Here is a 25,592-nt window from a genome sequence, read left to right as displayed (position 1 = left end):
ACTCACTTTTAATTTTTATCCATTTTTTAATATTTATGAGTCAGTAAAATCTAATCTATTTAAAATGACATAGCTAACCTTTTTTAATATATAAATTACAAAATCAAATTTTATATTTATTAAAATATATACTTATTTCATAGTATATATATATCTCTCTTTCTTAAGTAGTCAATTGAATCTTCATCAACATGTCGATTATTATATATCTAAGGAGCTTATGTCAAAATATTTCAAGATTACTATAAAAATTTTAAAAATTCATAACTCTTAATTTAAATAGTAGACTATAAAAGATGCGAGTGTAATTAACTTGATTTGAAGTGCTTATGAGATGCCTATAGATATCCGTGAGTTTTGAAAAAAAAATTATTGATGGACCTACGATATCCAGGTTTTAAACCAAAGGAGTCCTAAGAATCAATGGTGTTAATGAATAATTATGACAAACATAGACCCACTAATGAATTTATGTTAAATTATTTTAAAATTGTGAATATTTAAAAATTTACAATTCTCAATTTAGACGGTGGAATCTATGTCTAAAGGCATGATAATATTCAAGAAAGAGTACAATGAATTAGTTTAAAGTATTTATGAGATGTCTAAGGTCATAAGTGAGTTTTAATAAAAAACTTGATAAACCTATAATATCTAAAATTTCAGAAGCTTGATACGATTTAAACTAGAAAAGTTTTATGAATTTTTTGATGATATGGATGAATAAATTTGATAAATCTAAATTCTTTAATGAGTTTGTCTCAATATTATAAAAATTTTAAAAATACATAACTCTCAATATAGGCTATGAAATTCAAATGTTAAGCCATTGTTATACTTAAGAGACTTTCAAAAATATAATGAGCATATTTGGAAGCATTTTTTTTTTTGAGATAGTTAAGATTATAAATGAGTTTTGATCAAAATATTGATGATGACCTTATATATTTTAAAAATATTTTAAATCAAATTTATTACATTCCTCGTAGCTTCTCAAGTGTAATCATGCTATCGGATATGGATTGAAGTATTAAGATTATGATATTAAAATTTTAGACAAACATTTTAAATTAAATTTATTATACTCCTTATAATTATATATTTTTAATAGTTGATTGACCTAGTAAATTAAAATCTACACATGAAATATAAAAAATTTAGAAATCCACTAGGACAATTGTGTACACTTATAATGCGGTAGTAGGCGAATGCGAATGCGAAAACTGCGAATGCTGTAAAATAGGTAAATATGTTGATAAATATAAAATTTGAATATGTATTTTAATATTAAAAAAAGTTTGCCCGGGTCAATAAATTATCCTTGAGACAAAGAAAATGTCAACGCGAAGACTAACAGCGTACTTTCCATGTAATTTCTCGCGGGCACATGCTTTAGAACGAAACTAAGCATTACGACATTTTAAAGAAATTAACATCATTAAGGGGAAAAAAAAATAGAGCATTAATTTGGACAGAAACTAAAATTTGGGACTTAATTTATCGAAAAGAGATTGAAATCTGAAACTTATTCGGACCCCGTCGAAGTGGACCGAACCAAAATGGATCTGCAAAAATCCAAGCCGAAGGGTCAACCTCGGTTTGACTCTGTCGGGATTCTCCGGCTGTTGGATCGAGTAATGAACGCTCCGGGCCACCACCAGCCCCACGCCGGCGATGCCGACGCAAGAGGCCAGCGCCAGCCACCCGGCCATCGGCGCCGGCGTTGCTTTCTTCTTCGCCCTCGCCTTCGCCTCCTTCCGCTCGTCTTCCTCTTGCCCTTCCTCCTCCTCCTCCTCCTCCGGCCGCCGCGTGGTTAATCCCTTCAGCCGCAGCATGGAGTTCTCGGCCTCGAGAAGAGTCGCCCACCGCCGGTAGGCCGAGAGCCGGAGCTCGTCCTCCAGCAGCAGCCTGCTCAGCTCCTGGCTCTTGTCGCTCTCCGCCGCCGCCTTCTTCTCCGCCTCCCTCGCCCGCGTCTGCGACAGCTGCAGAGCTCTCAGCAAGCTCGCGTTCGCCGTCGATCCGAATCGTCCGTCCCATTCAGCAACGACGACCTCAACGCTAGAAATCGACGTCGAGCTCTGTTCTTGATATGTAACTAATTTCTTATCCTCCTCCTCCTCCTCCTCGTGGTGCTCGGAGAGATTCAGATCGAGCAACATCATCTCCTGATCTAACGCCATCCATTTCTCAGACGGCGAGCAAGGAATTAGATTCGACTCCCATCTCCATTTCCATCTCCATTTCCGATCTCCAATCCGAAGAAATCAGAAGAACATTGGCAATGGAAGGAATTCAGAGTTTTCAATCAGACAAAAGGAGCAGTAGTACCATATAATAATATTCATCTCCCATTTTAATAGGTTCCATCTCGACGTTTAATGGTGGACGAGGCGCCGTGATTGACCGGTTGCTGCGCAGAGGAAGCTGAATGGCGCAGCAGTCGACTTACAATTATTGTTTCAAAGAAGCAAAAAACACGCGTGTTTCCTTTTCCTTACACCAAGTCAATCCAAATTAAAATAATATATATTATAAATATTATGAATTATAAATGTTATTATACAATATTATTAGTATTGATTAAAATTAAAATATTCATGTTATAGTAATTTTATTATAATAATATAAAAAATAAATATATTTTTAAAACTAAAAATATGCTAAGATGGAATGCTATTTGATAATATATAAACGATTCTAATAAATTATAAATTATTTTTGCCCTTTAGATCTTTCTTATTTATATATATAAACAACACTTAATTTTCATCACATGCAGCTGGTTAATCTCTAACTCCAACATGCCTTTATTAAACACACATTAACATTCTTGTACAAACAAATTAAAATCAATTTAAACTAATCAATTAAGCTACAATGATCTGAATATCATGACTTTCACTTGTTGGCATTTAATTTGGTTGGTCGTCTTTGCTTCTCTGTTCCTGATCATCCTTCTCCATGGTCTTTTCTTCTCCATCAATTGCGGGCTTAACCAAGGCTTCTACTTCTTCTTTCACATGATCCACCTGTAGATATACATTACATTACATTACAGAATGATATCTGAATCCTTTTCAGCTACATGTGGAAACTCGATCTATAGAGTTTGTTTAGATCAATCAACCTGATGAGCAATGGCTTCCACAAGCTTTACATCTTTCTCTACTTCATGAGCTATTTTCTCAACCAGCAGGGCCTTGTCCTTGAGCCCTACTCCATCAGGAAGTGCATCGGCCACATCTGAAGCTACTCGTTCAGTCACCTCTGCAACCTTTTCCACTGCTTCCATAACATCTTCTGCTACCTTTTCTATCTCATCACCTGATATTAATATCATATCATTTTTCATTTTTTTTCAAGTTAAAAGAGATTAAAATTGTATATGAGTCCTTAGTCAATAGCTAATTAAATGAATAATATAATGAAGCAGAAAGATAATTAATTAGGTTAAGTATATACCTTTTTCGGTGAATATTCTCTTGTAGAAAGGTATGGCGAGGATGACTAGGGAACCCAAGGCCCACCCTACCCTTTGAAAAGATAAAGTACTCTATATCAAATGCAAAAACTAGGTGAAATATATAAAGTCATATTTATTTATGAGATGTTTTGACTGTGTTAATTTGTTTTCATTTTTTTTTTAAAAATTCTCATGGATAATGAATTTAACATAAGTTTTTTAGGGTTCAAATAACTCTTAGATTTGTTGATCATTGATCTGTGATGATGTACTGAAGACCAATGAATTGATCAGAATGGCACACACACACACAATTAAGAATGAATACAATTATTACACAAGCTCTGAAACCTTCATTCATCTATCACTCAATGGCCTAATAGGTATTGTTTTGACATGTATTCAGCTCTGATCATTCAGTTTAGTCTGAATGATGCAGTTCATTTACGATAAACTGGTTAGAAGAATGGTTTGATTTGCTAAACAATCTAAACTCAAAATTGAATGAACTAACTGAAATGGATCGACTTGAAATTTCAGAAGATCGAACTGAAGTTGCAATTAAAGTACAAGTTCTAGATAATCATAGGTAGTTTTCATGCAAACAAGTCCTACCATACTGGGATGTTAGCTGGAGGAACCGAAGCTCCAGAACCTCCAATCAGATCGCCAGAATAAGTTCTCCATCTCCTATAAAAAAGAAAGAAAGAAAGAAAGGAAGAAAAAAAAATCAATTAAGCACAAATTACTCTTCTATTTTCAAGCGATGTGCATGATCGATCAAGGTAAGAATCGATCCATACATACTTCACACTTGAAGCTTTGCGGCCTTCATCATTACTAGACGATTGCATTCCTCGATCGACAAAAAACCGATATCGTCCACGAGGCGATGAGCGCAGACTAATGAGCTGAAGAGGAAGAGATAGCTTTTTACAAGCCCCAAGATGGAAGAGAAAGGTGGGAGAAGAAAGGTTGCAAGAAGCAAGAGAAGGAGGAGCCATGGCTTCAGGGTGGGTCGATCTCCAATCAGCTAAGTTGCTTCCCAGGTCATTTCAGTATTTATTAATACATCAATTAAATATTAATTGTTAGGTGAGGGCGTGGCGTCCAAGTTAATCGTATCAAACTTAGGATTGAAAATTGCACTTCGTTTTGGAAAAAGGCATGGAAATTATGCACGAAAACTTAGAGTTGATAGTTATAGATGACTGATAGTTGTTCAAAGTCACAGAATGAGAACAGTTGGTCAAACATTATACAAATCTTTCATTTGACTTGGTTATTGCATTTTTATTTTTCTTATTCAACACGTTTTGCCATGGCGGTGTAAGACATTTCAATTCTAATTAACATAAAAAGTTATATTATAACAATTATAATTTATAACTACTAATCAACACTAATAAAATTGTATTATAGTAATACTTAGCTTTATTTCTGATCAACACTAATAAATATTTGTTATAACAATACTTTGATTCGGATCAATACTAATAATAATACTATATTATAACAATTATAATTTATTTATATTATAACAATTATAATTTATAATTTATAGCGCTTATAATATAGACACTTCATCTCTACAATATTAGTCAATATTAGTAAACAACGATCAACATTAATTATGTTATAACAACTATGAAGCATGACTACTATAACATAGATGTTATGGGTTAAGCATAACTTGAGCTAGAAGGTTAAGACCTGATCCGATTGGAAATGACACGTCGGATAGAAAGCTTGACTCCAGGGTTGACTAACTTGATCCCAAGGTGGTTGAACCCCGACTCCAAATAATTCGACTCTGACTCTCTACTTGACATCCCACTTGGCTCGAAATGCAATTCCCAACACTACAAAAGAATCTGGATTTACCGACCGATTTAGCCGAATAATTTTCCGTCGCTAAATTTAGCGACGGAATATCTTTCCGTCGCTAAATAGCGACGGAAATTTATTTCTGTCGCTAAATAGCGACGGAAAATTATTTCCGTCGCTAAATTTAGCGACCGAATATTAATATCCGTCGCTAAATAGCGACGGAAAATTATTTCCGTCGCTAAATAGCGACGGAAATAATTTTCCGTCGCTATTTAGCGACGAAAATAATTTTCCGTCGCTAAGGTCGCGAATTTAGGGCTCCGCCGCCCTTTTCTTTTCTTCCCGTGCGCGATTAGGGCTTCGTTCTCTCCTCTCCGGCGAAAAATCCTCCCTTCGGCGCTCTCCTCCTTCCGACACTCTCCTCCCCCGGCACTCTCCTCCCTCCGGCACTCTCCTCTCTCGCGCACTCTCCTCCGGCAGTGGGTCTTCTCGCGCGGCGATTTCTTCCCGTGCGCGTTTAGGGCTTCGTTCTCTCCGGCGAAAATCCTCCCTCCGGCGCTCTCCTCCCTCCGGCACTCTCCTGCCTCCCCCGGCACTCTCCTCTCTCGCGCACTCTCCTCCGGCAGTGGGTCTTCTCGCGCGGCGATTTCTTCCCGTGCGCGTTTAGGGCTTCGTTCTCTCCGGCGAAAAATCCTCCCTCCGGCGCTCTCCTCCCTCCGGCGTTGTTCTTCTCCGGCACAGTTTCCTCTCCGGTAATTGATGATTAGGTTAATTTTGGTATGGTTTATTGAAGATAGTTGATGATTGTTGATGGTTAATATTTTTATTATGGTTAATATTTAGGGTTAATAATGATAGTCCATGCTTCTTTTATAGTAATTGTTTCATGATGCTATAGACAGAACTCTAGATTGTTTATCATGTGTGGTAGGCACCAATCTTGCAGGTTGTTGTGTTCATGAGGATCATTCAGTGATCCTTCAGTTTTCACCAATCCATGTTTACAATACAGTTCACTCCAGAACAACGAACAATGAGATACAATGAAGATGGTACCTAACCATAAACCTTGTTGAACCAAGATCACCTTGCCTCCTTGCTCTAACCATAAAACTCAAATGACTGACAAATATAATCTTGGATAACATGTATGATGACAGAATGATAAAGGAACCTTAGGATTAGAGGAAATAGAATGCCTTCAACCCACAAAACATCCAAAGAAACCAAAATGGCACAAGGAAAGTGTATCAAGTTGAACCTATAGCGTGCCAAGTCCTTTAGTTAACTATGTGATTAGAGGAAATTTTAAGCAAATCTTTTGTTTGAGGAAGCAAGCATTTTTTCCCTCTTCTTCATTTATGATATTGCAGATAATTTTGATATGTGGTGTATTTTGATATGTTGGTGTATTTTGATATGTTGTATCTAGAGATTAATGTGATTGTAATATTGTATTTAGAGATTTTGATATATAAACAGGAAATTCAGAAAAATAAAATAAATTATACTAAAAAATAAATTAAATTAGCGACGGAATTTTAATTCCGTCGCTAATTAGCGATTTTTTTTAAATTTTTTTTCTTTAAGTTTGCGACGGAATTAAAATTCCGTCGCTAAAATGATTTTTTTTTAAATTTTTTTCCTTTAAATTAGCGACGAAAGTTTAATTCCGTCGCTAAAAATGATTTTTTTTAAAATTTTTTTCTTTAAGTTAGCGACGGAATTTTAATTCCGTCGCTAAAAATGTTTTTTTAATTTTTGTTTTCTTTAAATTAGCGACGGAAAAATTCCGTCGCTAAAAATGATTTTTTTTTAATTTTTCCCCTTTAAATTTAGCGTTCGATTTTAAATCCGTCGCTAATTAGCTCGGAACCCTAGCCGTCGCTAAATTTAGCAAACGGAATTTTAATTCCGTCGCGAATATTTAGAGACGGAATTAAAATTCCGTCTCTATTAATTAGCGACGGAAATTAATTCCGTCGCTAAGATGACGTCAGCGACCGGATTTTTTGCGACGGTCGATTTCCGTCGCTAATCGGTCGTTAACCTCGGTTAGCGACCGAATAGCGACGGAATTGGTCCGTCGCTATTTCCGTTAATTTTTGTAGTGCAACTACTCCACTTGGGTTCAACACTCAGCTCTGAGTCTGGACCTTCAACCAAACCTCCACTCGACCCCGAGCTCCATCTCAGACTGTCAAGGCTCCTAGTCTCAGGTAGCCTCGGTTCGGACTCTCTTTGCCACCTAAGCTCACTCCGCCCTGCTCAGTGTTCAATCAGTTCGATCCCTCCGAGCCCGACTCTTGACACTCCATCATTCAACTTGTCAAATCATCGCCAGAAGGACACGTGCTATGATATGATATTTGGGGTAGCTCACCTGCCCCATTAATTAATGCGCCATGATTTATGATGATATAGCCTGATACCGTATTAGGTGTGAGTGTAGAACCCTTTGTTATAGTGGCGACGATGATGAGATATTCTCTTTACCAGCGATGGGACATTTCCTCTGACAAAATCCTCCCTTATAGGATTCTTCTTTTTAATTAAGACAGGACATCTTTCTCTCTCGTGATTCTATATAACAATCCCGTCTCATAGGTGCAGGTACATACACATACGATCAAGAACCTCCTTACTTCATTTTTTTCATTTTCTCTTCTTGCTGCGTTTGACTTAAGCGTCAAAGTGGCTGAGCTAGGCATCCTTGGCTTCCGTTCTCACCTTCTTCTTTCTCCTTGCAGCTCAGCGCTTAGTGGTACGCTAGAACCCAGATCCTCCTCCTCAGCTAATCGTGGGTATCACTTTTGGTGAGTCAACATACGAGCCAGGTGTCCAGTAACTCATCTGAAGATGATCTCGAGCGGGAATAATAGATAACTTATTACTACTGATTAATATTTCATAGCAACTATGAAATCAATTATGTAATTTTAATAAATATGAAATCATAACTATTATAATTTTATAATAGTTAGAGATCTAACTGTTATAATAATATAAAAAAATAAAGATGTATAAAAGGGATGAGATGCCTAACAAATTAAAAAGAGACCCTCCTCACCAATTCCAATAAAATATTGCCCCAATGCTATTTTGTGTTGGTCAACCACTATACAAATCTTTCGTTTGACTTGCTTATTTCATTTTCCTTTCTTTCTTTATTATTCTACCCGTCTGCCACGGCGGCGAGATCTGCTGCAGGAGTGAGAGGCGTGAAGTGAGCTTGGCCGGAGTTGTGCTCGCTGCTCAATTCCTCCGCCGTCATCTGCATGCGCGCGCATGCATGCCCCATCAGTCAAATGCTGGAGTTTGATTATAAAGCGAGACTCGCAGAAGACTTCCTCAGTGCAGTGGTTCTGATCTAAACAGGTCTTCGGAGTTATTCTAAGATATCGTTAGTTGAGCACCGAATCCAAGGGCGTGTCCTCGATATGCTCAAACCCAATCATCCAACACAACGATAGCGAGGTTATTGACGAACGATCTCTTGACTGTGACGTTCCAACAACGCCGTTCCTTCCTCAATATCGACACTTCTCTCGACTCAGCAAGTGCATCACGCTGTTAATTAAATGCTTCCTTTGGCGTCTTCCTTCTGTTTCATTAGCTTGAGAAATTTGCTTTAATAATAATAATAATAATAATAATAAACGCATAGATGAGAAATTCTTCATTTGCACGCGCGTCTCACGTGCAGGAGTCGCACCGTTTTATCTTCTTCACGGTCACGGCTTCAGTGTTGATTCCGCTTGCTGTGCTCTTACTGTGCTTCTCCGGCGGGCGGTGAGTGATGGGGACGAGTCGCGGTGGCTGTCTGATTAAGATTCTGTGGCTTCTGGTCGCCGCTAGGTGCGCTTTGGCGCAGGCGCCGCCTCCCTCGACGCCGTCGGATAAGTATAACCCCTACTTCGGCTCGCCGACCTTCAACCCCACCATGGCCATCGTCATCGTGTTTCTCGTCACGGCCTTCTTCTTCGTCATCCTCCTCTCTATCTACATCCGCCGCTGCGCCGGCGGCAGCTTCGACGACCCGCGCGGCCCCTCCGGGCCGCGGCGGCTGCTGTCGCGGTTGCAGCAGAACAGGGGGCTGAGCGCTGACGTCATCGAGACGTTTCCGACGCTGCTTTACGCCGATGTGAAGGGGCTCAAGCTGGGCAAGGGCGCGCTGGAGTGCGCGGTGTGCCTCAGCGAGTTCGACGACGACGACGCGCTCCGACTCCTCCCGCCCTGCAGCCACGCCTTCCACCCGGAGTGCATCGACGCCTGGCTGGCCTCCCACGTCACCTGCCCCGTCTGCCGCTGCAACCTCGACGAAGAATCCGGCGGTGTCACCATCCACCTTTTGGATTCGCCCCCTTCCGTCGACCCCCCTGCGTCCCTCGAACCCCCTGTTTCTCCACTGGCGCCGGATCAAGTGACCGTCGTCGTCGATCCGAAGGCGGGCCCGGAGCCGATGGCCAGCTCGCTGACCGAGAGACAGAGGAGGGAGGTCGGGTCGCGGTCGTGGAGACTGCGCCCGCCGAAGCTTCTTCCGCGTTCATACTCCGCCGGGCACTCGGTGATACTTCCCGGGGAGAACGTCGACCGCTACACCCTCCGGCTTCCGGATCATATTCGAAGGGAGATCTTGGCCGCCCCTAGCAACCTCCATTTTCCGACGAGCTGCCTCGAGCTCACAGACGAAGGCACCTCCCACCGCGTCGCCGGCGGATCAACAATAGACGACGCGAGAAACCGCGCCGGGAGGGGCGTGCGTTTCGGAAGGTCAGACCGTTGGCCTTCCTTCTTCATCCGCACGTTGTCGGCGAAGGTTCCGGCGCGGGCCACGCCAAGGAAGTGGGAGGCAGAGGGGGCATCCAGCGGCAAATTCGAGGGACCCACGAGGGCTCCATTCAACTGCCCCAGCGCTGCAGTCAACGATGCGAAACGGGCAGCCGACCAGGACGAGCCGCCGCCGCCGGCCGCCGGAGGACGAGTCAAAACAGAACCAAACTGACCCTTTTTTTCTCGCCTCGATATTTCGCCAAATCTACAGATAATGAGGATCCTACAAAAATGTAGATAATATGAAAAATCAAAAAGCAATCACAAGAAAATTAAAGGAAGTGATTCCACAGACTTGTCAATGCCATGACTCGATGCGTTTCGATTATTCGATCGTCTGACCACTCGTTGAGCCAAGACAAGGTTAATTGGAAGCTTCTCAAGATGTAACCGAAGACAGCCAGTCCACCCTCCCCCACTCCATTGCAATGAGAAGATGTGTGACTGATATGATATAATAGACTACTGTACTCCATAATATCCATCCTCATCTTCATCATCAATTTTCATATATTTATTTCGGATATTCAGTTGGATATGTGTAATTTTATCAAACCTATCTACCTACTGTCTTTTTTTTTTTTTATGCACGTCATATCTTTGCTGCTAACAATGATTCCATTGACTTGTATGACAACATAAACATCAATCGCTTGTGGTTTGGAGAAGCACTGGAGAGATATCATTGAGAAGTAGTGTGCTGTGCCAGTGAGGAGCGAGCTACTAGGACACGTCGCATTGTCTTGCATGAGCAAGTTGCCTGCATGTCGTGTTTGCATCGAAACAGCAAAGAAAGTGGAGGCTTTGCTTTCACCAAGGGAACACATTCTCTTACCTTTTTTCTTGTCTATCGCGATCAAAGATTTCAACAGTTGATCATAGAAAAAGAATTCCTTAGAGATTTGCAACTGTGGCCACAATCAGTCGATACTAATCTAGATATAATGAATAAGATGAATAGGGATTTCGATTGCTGGAAATGATAAAGTCTCAAACTTATTCTATTTCTGAAAATAAATAAGGGTACAACACAAGCCACACTGCACTGGAAGAAAATACTCAAGGTTATAATCGAAAGATCCACAACAGAATAGCTAAAGTAGTTATCAGATGACTTCACGTGAAGATGTCAGTCCTTGGAACTTATTGGAAGGAAGAAACAAGATTTTGGATTATCTTCTTTAAAGCTGGAGCACTAACAGTGCATTTCTGATCAGTAAAACAGGAACGTCCTTCCTCTGCAGCCCTGCAAAGATAAGGATCCATCGGCACCTTTCCCAGAAACGGAACTCCCATTTCCATGCACATCTTCGCAGCCCCACCCCCCGTGGCATCGAACACCTCACTGCAAGAAATCACAGAAAGAAGCTCTGGTGCATTCGAGCTGATGTACCTTAACGCCCACTCAGTCACATCGTTCTCATCTCCCGTCTCATTCAACTTTAGAAACCTCATGTCTGAGATTGGCTGTCTCAAACCACTCATGTTCTCGACCACACCAAGAACCGGGATCCCTACCTTCTTGCAAAAGCTAATTTCCTTGCGCACATCGATCAAGGACACCTGCTGTGGGGTGGTCACGATGATGGCACCGTCTACGCCTGTGGCTTGCAAAAACTGTACGATAGAGATGTGCTCATCAGATGTTCCAGGAGGAGCATCCACAACAAGATAGTCCAGCTCACCCCAATCCACATCCTTCACAAACTGTTTGATGAGTCCATTTTTTCTAGGGCCTCTCCATATGACAGCTTCATCAGGGTGGGGGAGCATGAATCCAATGGACATGACACCAAGGTTCGACTCGACGTAGACAGGGGACCAGCCAAGGTTGCTCTGATGGATGTCCTGCCCTTCAAGGCCCATCATCTTTGGGATGCTGGGTCCGCATATATCTATGTCAAGAAGACCAACCTGGTTCTCCAGCTCAGCCAAAGCAAACGAGAGTTGCGCTGAGAATGTACTCTTTCCAATGCCACCCTTGCCAGACAGGATGAGTATCTTGTGCTTGATTGTTGCCATTCTTTCTGCTATAGCCACCAAGTCTGTCAAAAACATTACTTATCTGTCAGTAATTAGCAATTTGAGTTATTTGACCATATTAATGTATCTCAAGGTTTAGATGAAGTCATTAAGGATTTGACACAAACATAGTTCCTGGATGATTGGCCTGCAAAATAGGCATCAAGTATAACAAGTCAAACAAATTCTCAACTGTACACAGGTATTACTAAATTCTGAATAGAACAATGAAATAGCTCTTAATTTTTTGAGAAAATTAGCAGTTCTTCAAGTTGCTCAAGAGGGGGAAAACAGTTGTTAAACTGATATGCTTATAGGTCATGACTTTTTAACTAACACTTCTAAACCGTAAAATAGGAAATCTACAAAATGATGAAAGTGAAAATCCATGAAACTAGGAACCATTGAAAAGTCTTTAAGTATGTGGCAGCCAACAGAACTCTTCCTTAGAAATGCTTGATAAGAGTCTCTATCCTAGAAGAAACCAAATTGTAGATAACTGTAACATTGATTTGCCTCAAAACAAGCAGAATCTGATGTGGACTGGGAAAAAAAAATCAATTATCTTTATGATGAAGCTGCAGAAACTTCACCTAGTTGGCGAATTCTGTTAATAAATATGATTTTGAAAATAGTACATAGTATTCTTCATTTCTTTCTTGAAAAAATGTTGATAAAGACTTTCTAAATGATGGACGAAAATCACAAACATGGTCATTCTTCAGCTTATGTACCAAATTAAGTTCAGTTTGATGATTTGTTTAAAAGTTTACTACATGAATATCTGTGTAAATAGTATATTTAATTAAAGATTGATGGAATCAATAGTTTGGTTTAGTTAATAAAGATGGAACATATAAGGGCCATCCAATGAATCTCATTATCTGCAAATGTTACAAATTTGATCATGACTTTAAAGAGGAAGAGAGCTAGAGATCCTACCGAATGAACTCATTTTTAAATGAGCTCAAGCTCATTTTTCCTTAAGGGTTCACCTGTCAATTTAGTGAACGATAACTATCTTTTTGAATTGACTTGATTTCATACGTTTGGTGCTCCCTGATGTATCACCTCAAACACGGACTGTTTTATCGGCTCCCTTTTAAGAAGGGTCACCCTCTAACAGTTTCTGTCTGATGGTGGTTTTCCCCATCTTTGGTTGGAGATTTATGTGATCAATCAGTCCTTGTCTAGTAACCACACCAATGTAGAAAGGAAAAAAAGGTTCAATTAAAATAAACCTTGACTCATTGACAAAGTTAATACATGAAAACCACCGCACCAAAAACTTATTTTGTGTTTCACAATCACAAAAACTCTCTTTATATGAGGGAAAACAAAAACCACAAAATCCTCATTATTTGAGAAGGGCCTAGCATAATAAAAAAATTAAGATCTTTATTTGATTTGTTTCAATCTCAGCTAGTTAGAATGAGACACATTTTGATTTTGTTGGTTTCTAAATATGCTATCTGCTTAGACTGCTACCCCACTTACTAAAGCCAACAACATATAGGGACCAGTTATGCTATATGTAATGCAATTGCCTTCAACATACACATAGGAGATGATATATGCATTTGCCACTTTGCTTGGACTACTCTTTAAAACATTGATCAGATCAAGTGACAAATTTGAAGATTATTTGAAAATTCTTGCTTTAAGGAAACTATACTAATATTGGACATGTTCCCAGCATTCTAGTTGTAAAAATCTCATTGTTATTTCATTCTTTCATGGTCTTTTCTTGGTCAATTGTCTTTCCACATCATTATCTTACTAGCTCTTATGTTTGTATTGATTTATTGTCTACTCGAGCACTAGATGGATTGTCTTGAAACAACATTTTCCAATACTCAAAATGGTTTGGAAGAGTTTGTTTATATTTTCTAAGCTAGTTGCGCAATTAATCAAAGAAGACAAATACAAGGAAGATACATGGTTATCTTCGGAAATAATAATTCATCTCGTGTTGCATGAGTTCATCCAGCAAGCACATAGCAAGTACGAATTTGGAATCACATAGAAACAACAACTTGGAATCAATTTGAAAAACTTCAAAAGGAAATAATATTCTACTGCTAAACCCCATCATGTATTGCATAATCTACGATAAATATTTCTTCTTTCAGAAAGAAAACAATAGTGTCGGTGTAACTTGGAAAATTAAGAGGAAAATACCAGGGTCAGGGCCTTTGGGGGCAGTGGCACAAATTTCTTGATTAGGGCATCCAGCACAGGAATCAGCCTTCCCTGCTTCCTCGGATTGCGGGCCGGGGCAATCTGAACACATCCAAACCAAAAGGATTCATAGAAAAACAAGAAGATAGCATCAGAATATTAGCATGAATTATTATAATCTGCCAAGGATTAAAAAGGAATCTTTTCCCAAGTTTTCGAGATGAAAGCTCACGCTCGTTTGCATTCTCGGGAATGTCGTCGTTTCTGTTCTCCATATCGTCGACCCACCGCCTTTTCTTCGACGAAAAAAGGGGAACAATCGAAGATATATCTGTAGAGGGTGAGCACGAAGGTTGAAAGAAAAGCCTCGCCGAGGCAGGATGGTCTCGTCCTTCGATGAGGCAGCTGGAGAAGGAGCGCAGCGAGACTCGCAGGCTCTAGGCGGCCGGAGCTGGGCTCGCGTCAGGGAATTACAGGGGAAAACGTGCGGACGAAGGCGTTTACTTTTAAACCCTAACTTGCTCGTATTTAAAAGACCAAATCGGGTCCGAATTTAATTTGGATTTGAATGCCGAGTCATTCTATCTGGTCTAACCATTACCTAATACAGCAAGAAGGTAATTTCGTTTGTCTCAAACATCTTTCATCATCGATCCCAGGTCGAGTTGAAGAGAGATAAATTACAGGATTGAACTACCTCTTAAATAAGAAAATATAAATCCTAACCAAATGAATTTCGTAAAAATCAATCCTTACTCAATATAGTAAACCAACTCGACTACGTCGAGAAGCACTATCTAACAATTACCATATATATATATATACTAAATAAGAAGATATAAATCCTAATAGAGTGAATGCCGCAAGAATCCCTCTATCTGGTCTAACCATTACCTAATACATCAAGAAGGTAATTTCATTCGTCTCAAACATCTTTCATCATTAATCCCATGTCGAGTTGAAGAGAGATAAATTACGAGATCGAACTGCCTCTTAAATAAGAAAACATAAATCCTAACCGAATGAATTTCGTAAAAATCAATCCTTACTCAATATAGTAAACCAACTCGACTACGTCGAGAAGCACTATCTAACCATTACCATATATATATATACTAAATAAAAAGACATAAATCCTAATAGAGTGAATGTCGCAAGAATCAATTCTTGCCTAATACAGTAAATCAACTCGACTATGCCCAGCACTATCTAACGATTACCATATATATATATACTAAATAAGAAGACAAATCCTAACAGAATGAATTCTGTAGAATGAATCCTTACCCCATACAATAAACCAACTCGACTACGTCGAGAAGCACTATCTAACCATTACCATATATATATATATACTAAATAAAAAGACATAAATCCGAATAGAGTGAATTCCGCAAGAATCAATCCTTGCCCAATACAGTAAATAAACTCGACTATGTCCAGAGCACTATCTAACGATTACTATATATATATACTAAATAAGAAGACATAAATCCTAACAAAATGAATTCGGTAAGAATTAATCCTTGCCCAATACAGTAAACCAACTCGACTACGTCGAGAAGCACTATCTAACCATTACCATATATATATACACTAAATAAGAAGACATAAATCCTAACAGAATGAATTCCGTAATAATCAATCCTTGTCCAATACAGTAACCCAACTCGACTATGTCCAGGAGGACTATCTAACCATTACTATATATATATATATATATATATATACTTTTTAACCCTTATATATTTTTTAAAAAGGTATCTATTTATTAGGGAACAAAAAAAGGTGATGGGAGAAAAATAAAGAGAATTTGCTGTGTTCATAATGATCAATTCTTAATGTCAGTCAATATGCAGATTAGATTATCTTAATTGAGATAAACTTTAGTTTAGTTATAGTAGATGTTTTTATTTAATTATAGCATGACAATAAAATTAAAAGTAAACTTGTTTAATTATAATGTATGCCTTTGTGTATCTAAATAATGTAGATGCATTCATTTAGATACACCAAGTGCTTTCGTTTAATTTTTATTCGCATAGAATTTTTCACGGGATTATGCGTAAAAATATTGTTCACAAAATTTTTTTTTCTGATACAGCCGAGTCGAGTGGCTGAACCGCCGAGTGGCCGAATCGCCGAGTACCGAGTGGCCGAATCACTGAGTGCTGAGGCGAGTGGGCAAGCCAAGTGACCGAACCGCCGAGTATGAGTGGCCGAGCCGCCGAGTGCCGAGCCGAGTGGTCGAATCGCCGAGTGCCGAGTGGCCGAATCGCAGAGTGCCGAGCCAAGTGGCCGAGCCGCCGAGTGCCGAGCCGAGTGGCCGAATCGCAGAGTGCCGAGCTGAGTGGCCGAACCGCCGAGTGGCCGAACCGCCAAGTGGCGAGTGGCCGAACCGCCGAGTATGAGTAGCCGAACCGCCGAGTGCCGAGCAGAGTGGCCGAGCCGAGTGGCCGAACCACTGAGTGGCCGAACCGCCGAGTCGAGATGCCGAGAGGATGAGTGGTTGAGGCCTGCATTCAACGCAGTTTCCTTAAAATAGATTCTTCCGTCACGACGGTCGTCTATTTCCCAGGATACAACGACAATACCGGATCGTTTCCGACGAACTGACTGTTAGTACCGATAGAATCAAAATATCTCCACAATGGTATGATATTGTCCACTTTGGGCCTAAACCCTCATGACTTTGTTCTTGGGCTCTCCCCAAAATGCCTCATATTAATGGAGATACTTTCCATCATTTTAATCACATGATCTTTTTTATGTACTTTAGATGTGAGACTATGTTTGCACCCTTGCAACCCAACACTGACTACACCACAAAGCTATCACCATCAGAGAGGGGGAGCAGATGAAAAGGAAGCAGTGATCGAGAAAATGAATATCCTCCTACTGCCGTTGCTGCCTCTTTTATAACCTTGCACCGTATCTCCCATTAATTGGAGATTAATGATACAATTAATGGATTAATGACCTGACTTGATTCGAAACGTTTGTAATTACACTCAGACGTTTCAACGCCTACTGCCGTCCGTTTCACCACAGTCACGATTACAAAAAATGGAAGGAGATGCAAAAAGTTAATTAATCTGCTTGGGCAAATTTTGCCCTGGCCGGTCTGACATTCGACGTGCATAGATCGCGCTCACACACAAGTTACCTTGCAGGAAGTGAAATCCGGACCCTGGATTCACACCCCCTTGCACGCCCATGCGTGAAAGAGAGCCTCTCCCCATACATTTGTTCACAAAATCAATGCTTGTGATACAATATAAATCAACTAAATTATCTTCCAACTACCAACTAAAACTCTTCTATTTCATTGTTTCCATTCGTATTTCTAACAAATATTCCCATCTTAGCTATACGATGTGACTCTTTTGCCACTTGGATGGAACCGCCATGGTCACTCTTGTTAGTGCAATCATACTGGATTTGATTTTGAAATTTGATATTTAGATAAAAGATTTAAATTATGATTACTTTTATATGTGATATGTATATGAAATATTAACACAATAAATGATCAATAAAATTATCTAATTTATAATTTAATGAGAAAAAAGAATTACAAAACTTAACCTCTAGTTTGCTACGTAATCCTCGGGACTTGTTTTGGGCAACGAGGAATTGCCATTTGGACAGAGAAGTGTAATCTGAACATCGTAAATAGTATTTGTAAAGGTCTTCTCATGGAAACACAAAGCTAGAGTTTCAAGTACTTAGTTTAAAAACGGTTGATGAAAATTATTCTCATTTGAACTCTCATGGTTGCGACATAATTTGGTTGTAGTTCTTGAGAAATCTTGAAAGATTAAAGGATTGCCCCGACAAAAATATAACAGTCTACAAATAACAAGCACATAAAACGCATGGGATACCAAAGCCTAAATAAGTCGGCAACAGATATCTGCTTCCAGAAACTACACAGATTCGGTAGCTCCATCCGAATTTTCTACAGCAGATGCTTTCTCGGCAGCTAATCTTTGTTCGAGTGCCCGTGCTCCCCGTTCTCTGCAGCAACAAGGAGATTTGAATTCTAAACATCAAAGTTCCATTTAGTATAATACTATATAGAGATTTAATCATGAACCCGCTTGAAATAGTTGGAAAATCAACCACAGAAGTAACAAAAAAAAACAGAAAGTAACTAAATTCCCAAAAAAAAAAAACAGCACACAGAGCAAACCTCCTCCTGTTTGCTTCAATTGAATCAGAGCCCGGCAATGGAGAGCCATCAAGTTCATAACCTCTTGATTCACCAGAGCTATTGGATCTTCTTCCACAAAAAATCAAATGAAATAGAGAAGCAATAGGATCCAAAATCGGCCTGCGTGTACAATACATGGATCCTGGTTATAGATTAGAACAGATAGGGTCCAAAAATTAAACCATTGAAACACAAAGATTACCGTAAAAATTCAGGGAAAAAGCTAGAGAAAGAAAAATCATCACTTGGATCTCCCTTAAGGCTTGTCTCTACCCGCCTTTGGAAGTACCGTAGGTATATCCAACTCATATACATGCCAAACAATAAAGTTGGAAGATAAGAGACAGAGTTTGGCGTGAAGAAACTTGTGGCAACTGAGATCAAGCCAACAAGAGTTGGTATCCACTTTGGAAGTGAAGAAAAGATTAAAAAAAAAGTTAGCAATCACTAGGAAGAGCAAAGAAGTTGGTCGATTATAAAGCAGAGCTTACCTTTGCTTTGATCTTCAAAATCTCCTGATCTGGTAAAATTTGTTTAATGCCTACCAGAAAACCTGAGAGAATCCCATGGAAGCCAGAAAATGGTGTGTATCTGTAGAATAATGTTAAGTGAGGAAACTGATGATAACGAAGGACCAAGCTCAAACACAAACAAAACAAAAGCATTTAATTTACGATAAAAAATTATATTGTAGAATTACATAGCTGTTTAATATTCATCCATTCCAAATTTTCCAATCAAACATAAAACAATGACCTTTAAAGTTTTGACTGTATACCATGCTCAGCATCATCAAGATCATATGACATCAAATCCTTATGACAGAGCCATCAGCTATTATAGATTTTACTACTATAGCAATACTATATGTGGCAATTGTCATTTATGGTTTAATGGAAAAGGAACTCTAAGCTTCATTTTACTCATTGTCCTGAGGAAAGAAAAATGTTACTCATTTTCCTGAACTTAATTTTACTCTTGGTTAAAGTTAGGCATGTTGCAAATATAGCTTGCGCTAAGCCTTGAAAGTCCAGACTTACAGATAGCTTTCTTCTCTTGTTATGTAGTAGAGAGCAATAGCAGTTACAAAGACACAGATTGATGTCAGTAAATTCACCACTATGATGAACTTCAAGAATTCCTTTGAACCCCACAATGGCTCCAGTAACTTCCCAAATGAAAGAAGGCCAACTGTACTGATAGCCACCTAAAAATATAAGTCTAATCAGAACAAATGCCACATGGCAAAAATTATTAGATAACCCATAAGATTAGATTTGATGCTTATGCAGCATGCTACTTTGTGAAATTAACTATTTTAGTTATCGAAGTAAAGCCTTTCTATAGAACCTTTTTCATTTATCATGTGTTTAATTCAGAACAAATTCTGACAGTAGAATGGACAAAAATAGCTTTTTCTATGCATGGAAAGAATTGGACCTTACAAGTTGCAAGACCAGCCAAAATGCTTATGTATCATCAAGTAATAAAGTTGGTTAATACCAGTTTATTTTTCTTTCTTAAGAATGAGATCACTGGGGAATTCAATTTCCAACAATGCCCTTGAAAAAAAACTCAAAATAAAATCTAAATGGATTATCAAAAGAAACTCTAAAAAATTATTATTATTATTGCTTTGGTACAAAGGCACAATACAGAACTGAAATACAAATAGGTAATTGACCTTCGTAAAGATCAAATATGATCAGATGGAACTCAAGACAACTAGGTAGGAGGATCGAAGAAGAAAGGTAAGGTGAGATGCAGGTGAGGTAGGGGATGCAAACAAGGCGAGTGGAGGTGAAGGCAAATAATGCAACGAGGAAGGAAGAGATGGGGCGAGGCATGGAGAGGGATATAGATCACAAGATCAATGGATAAAGGGAACAAATTGACAGGAAATGTGAGTTTTGAGGAGAATTCCGACATAGACAGCAAGAGTACGGTGGGCAGAAACAAAGAGGACAACATAGCTCAAACACCAGAATGAGCAGAAATCTCTACTATTGTTATGCCCAAAAGAGATAAAATCCATGTATAATAGCCTCTAATCCTAACGAATTAATCAACAAATAAGTCACAGCCTACACCAATAGTTCTTATTATTTCTAACATACGAGGTTTCTCCCAACCATGCATTAGATGAAATTGAAATGGGTTTGCTCATTTTTATCATACTCCAATCCTAAAAAAAGTACAAAAGGATGATTAACCTTATTTGGGACAATTTGTTTCCAGAACATATCTATAACCAACTGTGATTTTTCACTCTCTTCTTCAATGAGGTTACTTCATTTTTGCCTACGATCTTATTATTTCCATGCAAAAAGCCAATGGTGCATATGGTCATATATCTCCGTATGAACACTTGTTAGCACAAGTATCCATAGAACAATTATAAATGATACCTGACATTGCTGCAGCATAAAGTTTTTTTTGTTAATTTCACAAACAGGTGCAGTTACAGTAATGCAAGTGACAAAGAAAGGCCCTAAAGTTTAGGGTATCTGATGGATGGAAAACAATGCTAGACGACATAGGCAACAAAATCACCACCATGTAATCATAACTGTATTATGGAAAGAGAAAAACATTGGTGCATGGCATGAGATAACATCACCATTCTCAAGTGCAAACAAGATTATTATGCAAAGGTAACAAATTGCAAATAAAGGCAACTAAACAGGAAAAAAGAGGAAATGCATATACCCCTAAAATTGATTGTTCAATGTAACCAGCAGTAATGAGATTCCAAGCAAATGGAATTGTCCTACAAAATGGTAATTAGTCAACATCCATAACCATGATACTTTTATAAAAGAATACACAAATTATTTGGAACAGTCTTTACGCATCAATATCTATGTTACACAAATTAGAGTTCACCGTGTAAGGGTAGGAGAAGACTAAATAAAATTCTAGTTAACATACTTAAAAGTGATGCAAAAGATATAACTAATTTGGGGACAATATCCAGAGCTGACCCAAAATAGTTGAATCAACACAGGTTAGCTGTTGTCGGTGTAGCAATCTAATGGCAAATATTTTTAAGGATATAATCACTAAACAAATATGCATCTTCCTCTTTTCCTTTTTGTAACAAAAGCAAAAGATTTCTATTCCATTTCTTTAGAATATTAGATTGTCATGTCCTGCAATGAAAAGATGGATCTCAAACATAAAAGAGCCTGGAAAAAAACAGAAATTCTGCATAATAGCATCATTATTACATTCATAAACATGTATATGTGTGTGCCCACACACATCAGTATTTACGTCATACCTGCATTTAAGCATTTCAGAGACCCCAATTTTTACCTTGAGGGAATAAGAGCAACATAAGGAAGAATTGAGGGAAATATTTGGAGTAAAACATATCCTCCAATTAGGATGACGGAAAGACCCTTGCACAATCGAGTAAACCCTGTATAAAAGCTGCTACTCTGCATGTTAGAAATGTAACATAAGTAATATGTTTGGAGACAAATTACAAAAAATTTATGCTCAAGGAATGAACAAACAGGGTAATATTAAGTTGTCAACTAAGAAATCTTTGCAGGACCACAACCAAAAAAGCTACGTATACAAAAAAGAATATTGTTGACCATAAACACCTCCTTCACTACTTACAATCAAGGTTTAAAATCTTGAGCTGCTAGAATGCTTCTAGGAATGCTTAAGAAATCACAGGGTATCATCATTAGGGATGAAGAATAAAAGGAATAAATGATAAGATATTTCATTTGAGCTTCTAGAATGCATTCACAGGGTATCATCATTAGGGATGCACTTTCGTTATAAATCATCCTTAATATTTAATTTGTAATGGAGTGCCTACCAAATCAAAATTAATCTTCATCCTAGAAGCAATATTCAATCATACTTAGCCTGTGAATGAATTCTAGAAACTCAAATGAAATATCTTACCATTTATTCTTCTCTTGCCACATACTTACCACAGACAGGCTCTTGTTATGGGATTTGCTGTGTGAAACTGGATGGATTTGGAGCCTTTTGTTTCAAGAATTACTTGAGTTGGTTAACACATTCACACAAGTTTGGATGTTTTCGTTATGAATAGTGAATGTTATCTTAGCCAACCAGCACAGCGCAGGGTATTGGATATCTACACATGCGGCTCGATTTGCTACAGGGATGGCTGTTTGGATTAACAAACACAACCAAGCTCTCAACTTGAGGTGTGTATCCAAACTGAGGCATGATATTGCTCACCACAATAGCCAACTACATATTACAGATCCAAACTAAGTGACAATAAGAAATCTGCAACTTATGTCACAGATTGAGGAGACAGTCAATGAATTGCTTACTAAATTTGTAAGTTGCTTAGAATTCATGATTTTGCAAGCTATAGTAGCAGTAGAAGTAGCAGTGACTGCGAATGATATACCGGTTTTTGTTGGTTACTGTACTCCTCTAAATCTCAAGTTGATGTTAACTAAGAAACACTAAAAAGGGGATTCCTCAGCAGTGGGTTTCAATTGGGCATTCCAACTTGCTTGGATCCTGGATCCTTAGCTGGCCACTTGGTAGTATTTTGACTGACTTGTCTGACATGCTGGTAATTGTACAAAAACTACAGACGACAAGTTCTGTATTCTCTCTTGCTCCTAGTATGTATCTTTCACTATGTCTGATATATAAATTGAAATTGAGTGAATACAAGTTCACTTGTGTATTTTTTTTTTCAAAAAAATTGAGTGCATGGTGCTCATGCACTCAAGATAATTATGTTGTAGACCTCGCATAGGTAATAGCTCATAATTGAGTTGAGTACTCTATTAATTCTATGCTAAGCCAACCAAGCCACATAAATATGGGTCTAATTTCATACACTCATGACAGAAACAGTTCGTTGTTTTTCTTTTTCCAGTATCACTGTTTGACTAAGTCCACAGTCCACCCACTTATGATACTTCTATATTGAACTTGGTAATTTCTCATGATTTAAGGTACTAAAAATGGTCTAAAGCCACTACGCTACTTGAAATAACTATAAGGAAGGCACTGTATGAAGGTAATAAATCATTGTTTAGGTCACATATAGTAATATTAAAGTGTTCAGTAACATGCACCTACAAAATTACATGGAAGAATCTATATGAAGGTTGTAACTAATTAATTATTTAAGCTGAGTGTAATTTTATCAATGATTGATCCATCTAGCTAATAGGTTGTTCATTCAATCTCAAGCTTATAGGTTGGCCCTTCAGCCTTTATTAATGCTCCTCATGTGCTTATGTTCACTCAAACTCTGGAACCTCTAACTACGTAATATTTTTATATTCACTCAAATATTGAGCTTGTAGAATGGTCCTTCAGCCTTCTCTTGTGCCCATTTGGAACCTCTAAGAAATTCATGTGCTCAGTTTCATTCCATACTATGAACCGTTCTTTGCTTCAATCAAATCTAGTTTGGGATGATCCTTTGATCTTTCTCTCGTGCTCATCTAAACTTCGAAACTCTAGGTAACTCATTTGCCTATATTCAGTCAAAATTTTGAACATTTGTATTAGTCATGTGCTTATGCTTACTCAAACCTGGAGCTTCAAGAAAGATCTTTCAACCTTCAATGGCATTCATTCAAACTTCAAACCCATATGAAAACCATGTGTTAATGTTCCATCCAAATTTATAATCTCTTAGCAAATCATGAGTTGAAGTTCACTCAAATCTCGAGCTTCAGAGATGGTCATTTGAATTTCACTGGCACCCATACAAATTATGGACCTCTAACCAAATTATTTGTATATGCTAACTCAAAATTACAAACCTCTAATGCCCAGTTTACTCCGAAGGATGGAAAACAGAGGGACAGACTATACCTAAGGATAAAGATTCAAAAAGGGAAAGAGAAAGAATTCATCTGGTTTACAAACTAGAAAGAAAGAACAAAAAGAAAAGTCTGATTTGTGGGATGAACTCCTACTACGGCTAGACAACCAAAATGCCGTGAACTCGCAGCCAGACAACTGCAGGCTAGCAGGCTGCAAGCTCGTGACCAAGCGGCCGGTGGGCTCACGAGCAGGCCACAGAATCACAGTTGAATGTTAGGCTCGCAGGCAGGATAGAGATCGTTGGGCTTGCTGGCAAGGTGGAGGGCGGTGCTCACGAGGAGGTTATGGGCGATGCTCGAGAGGTGTTCCGAAGGAGGGTGCTCTGGGGAAGAAAGAAAGAGTCTTTCCTCCCAATTTTAGGCGGATAAAATTTTGGCTAAAAATCAATCTGCAGATGCATCAACAATCCATAATTTAGCATCTACTAAACAATACCCTCCGGAGTAAATTGAGCATCAATAATCAGAAAGAAACCAGAGGGAAGGATCAGGAACGGATCAACCTCCGGGACCCAGAAGTTGAAACCAGTGGGAGCGATCCGGAGACGGGAGGATAGAATCAAAAGGAGGAGCTATGGCCAAAACTGGTGTAGGGTTAAGATTGATGATCAAAATGGCAAGAAGACGGTGTTGAGTCCGACGAGATCATTTCCGTTCCTACACGAACACGTATGGCAGACTGGAGGAACTGGGCACTGGAGAGGTGGATCCCGAAACCGGGGAGACCAGAAAGGTTGAGATCTGGAGGAGGAAGAGAAGGGACAGTAATCTTAGGCGGCCGCTGAGGTTTCAGATCGAGGATCAGGGAAGTAGGTGTCAAGGAATCGAGATTCCATTCGGGATCGTCATCGTCTTCATCTTCCTTCGCCCGCGACGCCGTCGGTACGACATCCCTGATCAATCACAGATCTACATCCAAACGGATATGTAGGTCGGAAATGCTACCGGAGAACTGGATCTCGACATCGGAGAAATCCAAGACTAGAGATCGGCGAAGAAGGACGACGTACGAATCTGACGCCTGAGATCCAAGATTGGGAGAATAAGCGTACCATTAGTATCAACCCTTGCAGTCGCCGTCGCAATCTTCCGCTTCCTCCCGCCGCTCGATCGCAGGGTTTGAGGTGGAACCGTTGTAGGCCTTACTCAGAGCAGGTGAAGTTGCCGTTGCACTCCGTTGCGACGGATG

At 39.1% G+C, this 25,592-nt stretch overlaps 4 protein-coding genes and 1 pseudogene across 4 annotated transcripts; 1 reads left to right on the top strand and 4 right to left on the bottom strand.

Annotated features, from left to right (window-relative positions):
• Positions 1-1,230: 1,230 nt before the first annotated feature.
• On the bottom strand, positions 1,231-2,310 carry LOC141847837 (uncharacterized; annotated as a pseudogene).
• Positions 2,311-2,783: 473 nt separating this feature from the next.
• Positions 2,784-4,495, bottom strand: LOC141847923 (uncharacterized). The gene is made up of 5 exons (XM_074736032.1): positions 4,271-4,495; positions 4,079-4,153; positions 3,463-3,533; positions 3,128-3,324; positions 2,784-3,029 (listed from the first exon to the last, which is right to left on the bottom strand). The coding sequence occupies exons 1-5, from the start codon at positions 4,465-4,467 to the stop codon at positions 2,913-2,915; spliced, it is 657 nt and encodes a 218-aa protein (XP_074592133.1). The 5' UTR covers positions 4,468-4,495; the 3' UTR covers positions 2,784-2,912.
• Positions 4,496-9,058: 4,563 nt separating this feature from the next.
• LOC141846871 (E3 ubiquitin-protein ligase ATL31-like) lies at positions 9,059-10,454 on the top strand. Its single transcript, XM_074734896.1, has one exon. It carries the CDS (start codon positions 9,093-9,095, stop codon positions 10,296-10,298), a length of 1,206 nt encoding a protein of 401 aa, XP_074590997.1. The 5' UTR covers positions 9,059-9,092; the 3' UTR covers positions 10,299-10,454.
• Positions 10,455-11,068: 614 nt separating this feature from the next.
• On the bottom strand, positions 11,069-14,814 carry LOC141847638 (cytosolic Fe-S cluster assembly factor NBP35). Its single transcript, XM_074735693.1, has 3 exons — positions 14,562-14,814; positions 14,330-14,431; positions 11,069-12,171 (listed from the first exon to the last, which is right to left on the bottom strand). The coding sequence occupies exons 1-3, from the start codon at positions 14,602-14,604 to the stop codon at positions 11,270-11,272; spliced, it is 1,047 nt and encodes a 348-aa protein (XP_074591794.1). The 5' UTR covers positions 14,605-14,814; the 3' UTR covers positions 11,069-11,269.
• Positions 14,815-18,139: 3,325 nt separating this feature from the next.
• LOC141847263 (rhomboid-like protein 19) lies at positions 18,140-25,564 on the bottom strand. The gene is made up of 8 exons (XM_074735258.1): positions 25,456-25,564; positions 21,864-21,988; positions 21,255-21,315; positions 19,586-19,752; positions 19,037-19,136; positions 18,748-18,950; positions 18,525-18,665; positions 18,140-18,349 (listed from the first exon to the last, which is right to left on the bottom strand). The coding sequence occupies exons 1-8, from the start codon at positions 25,456-25,458 to the stop codon at positions 18,259-18,261; spliced, it is 891 nt and encodes a 296-aa protein (XP_074591359.1). The 5' UTR covers positions 25,459-25,564; the 3' UTR covers positions 18,140-18,258.
• Positions 25,565-25,592: the final 28 nt, after the last annotated feature.

Source organism: Curcuma longa, chromosome 16 (genome assembly GCF_044706935.1).
Source record: "Curcuma longa cultivar G26 ecotype Majalengka, Jawa Barat chromosome 16, ITB_CL_G26_1.1, whole genome shotgun sequence".
Taxonomy (NCBI): domain Eukaryota; kingdom Viridiplantae; phylum Streptophyta; class Magnoliopsida; order Zingiberales; family Zingiberaceae; genus Curcuma; species Curcuma longa.
The sequence above is the reverse complement of the archived record's forward strand: the minus strand, read 5'-3'. Positions and strand labels throughout refer to the sequence as shown.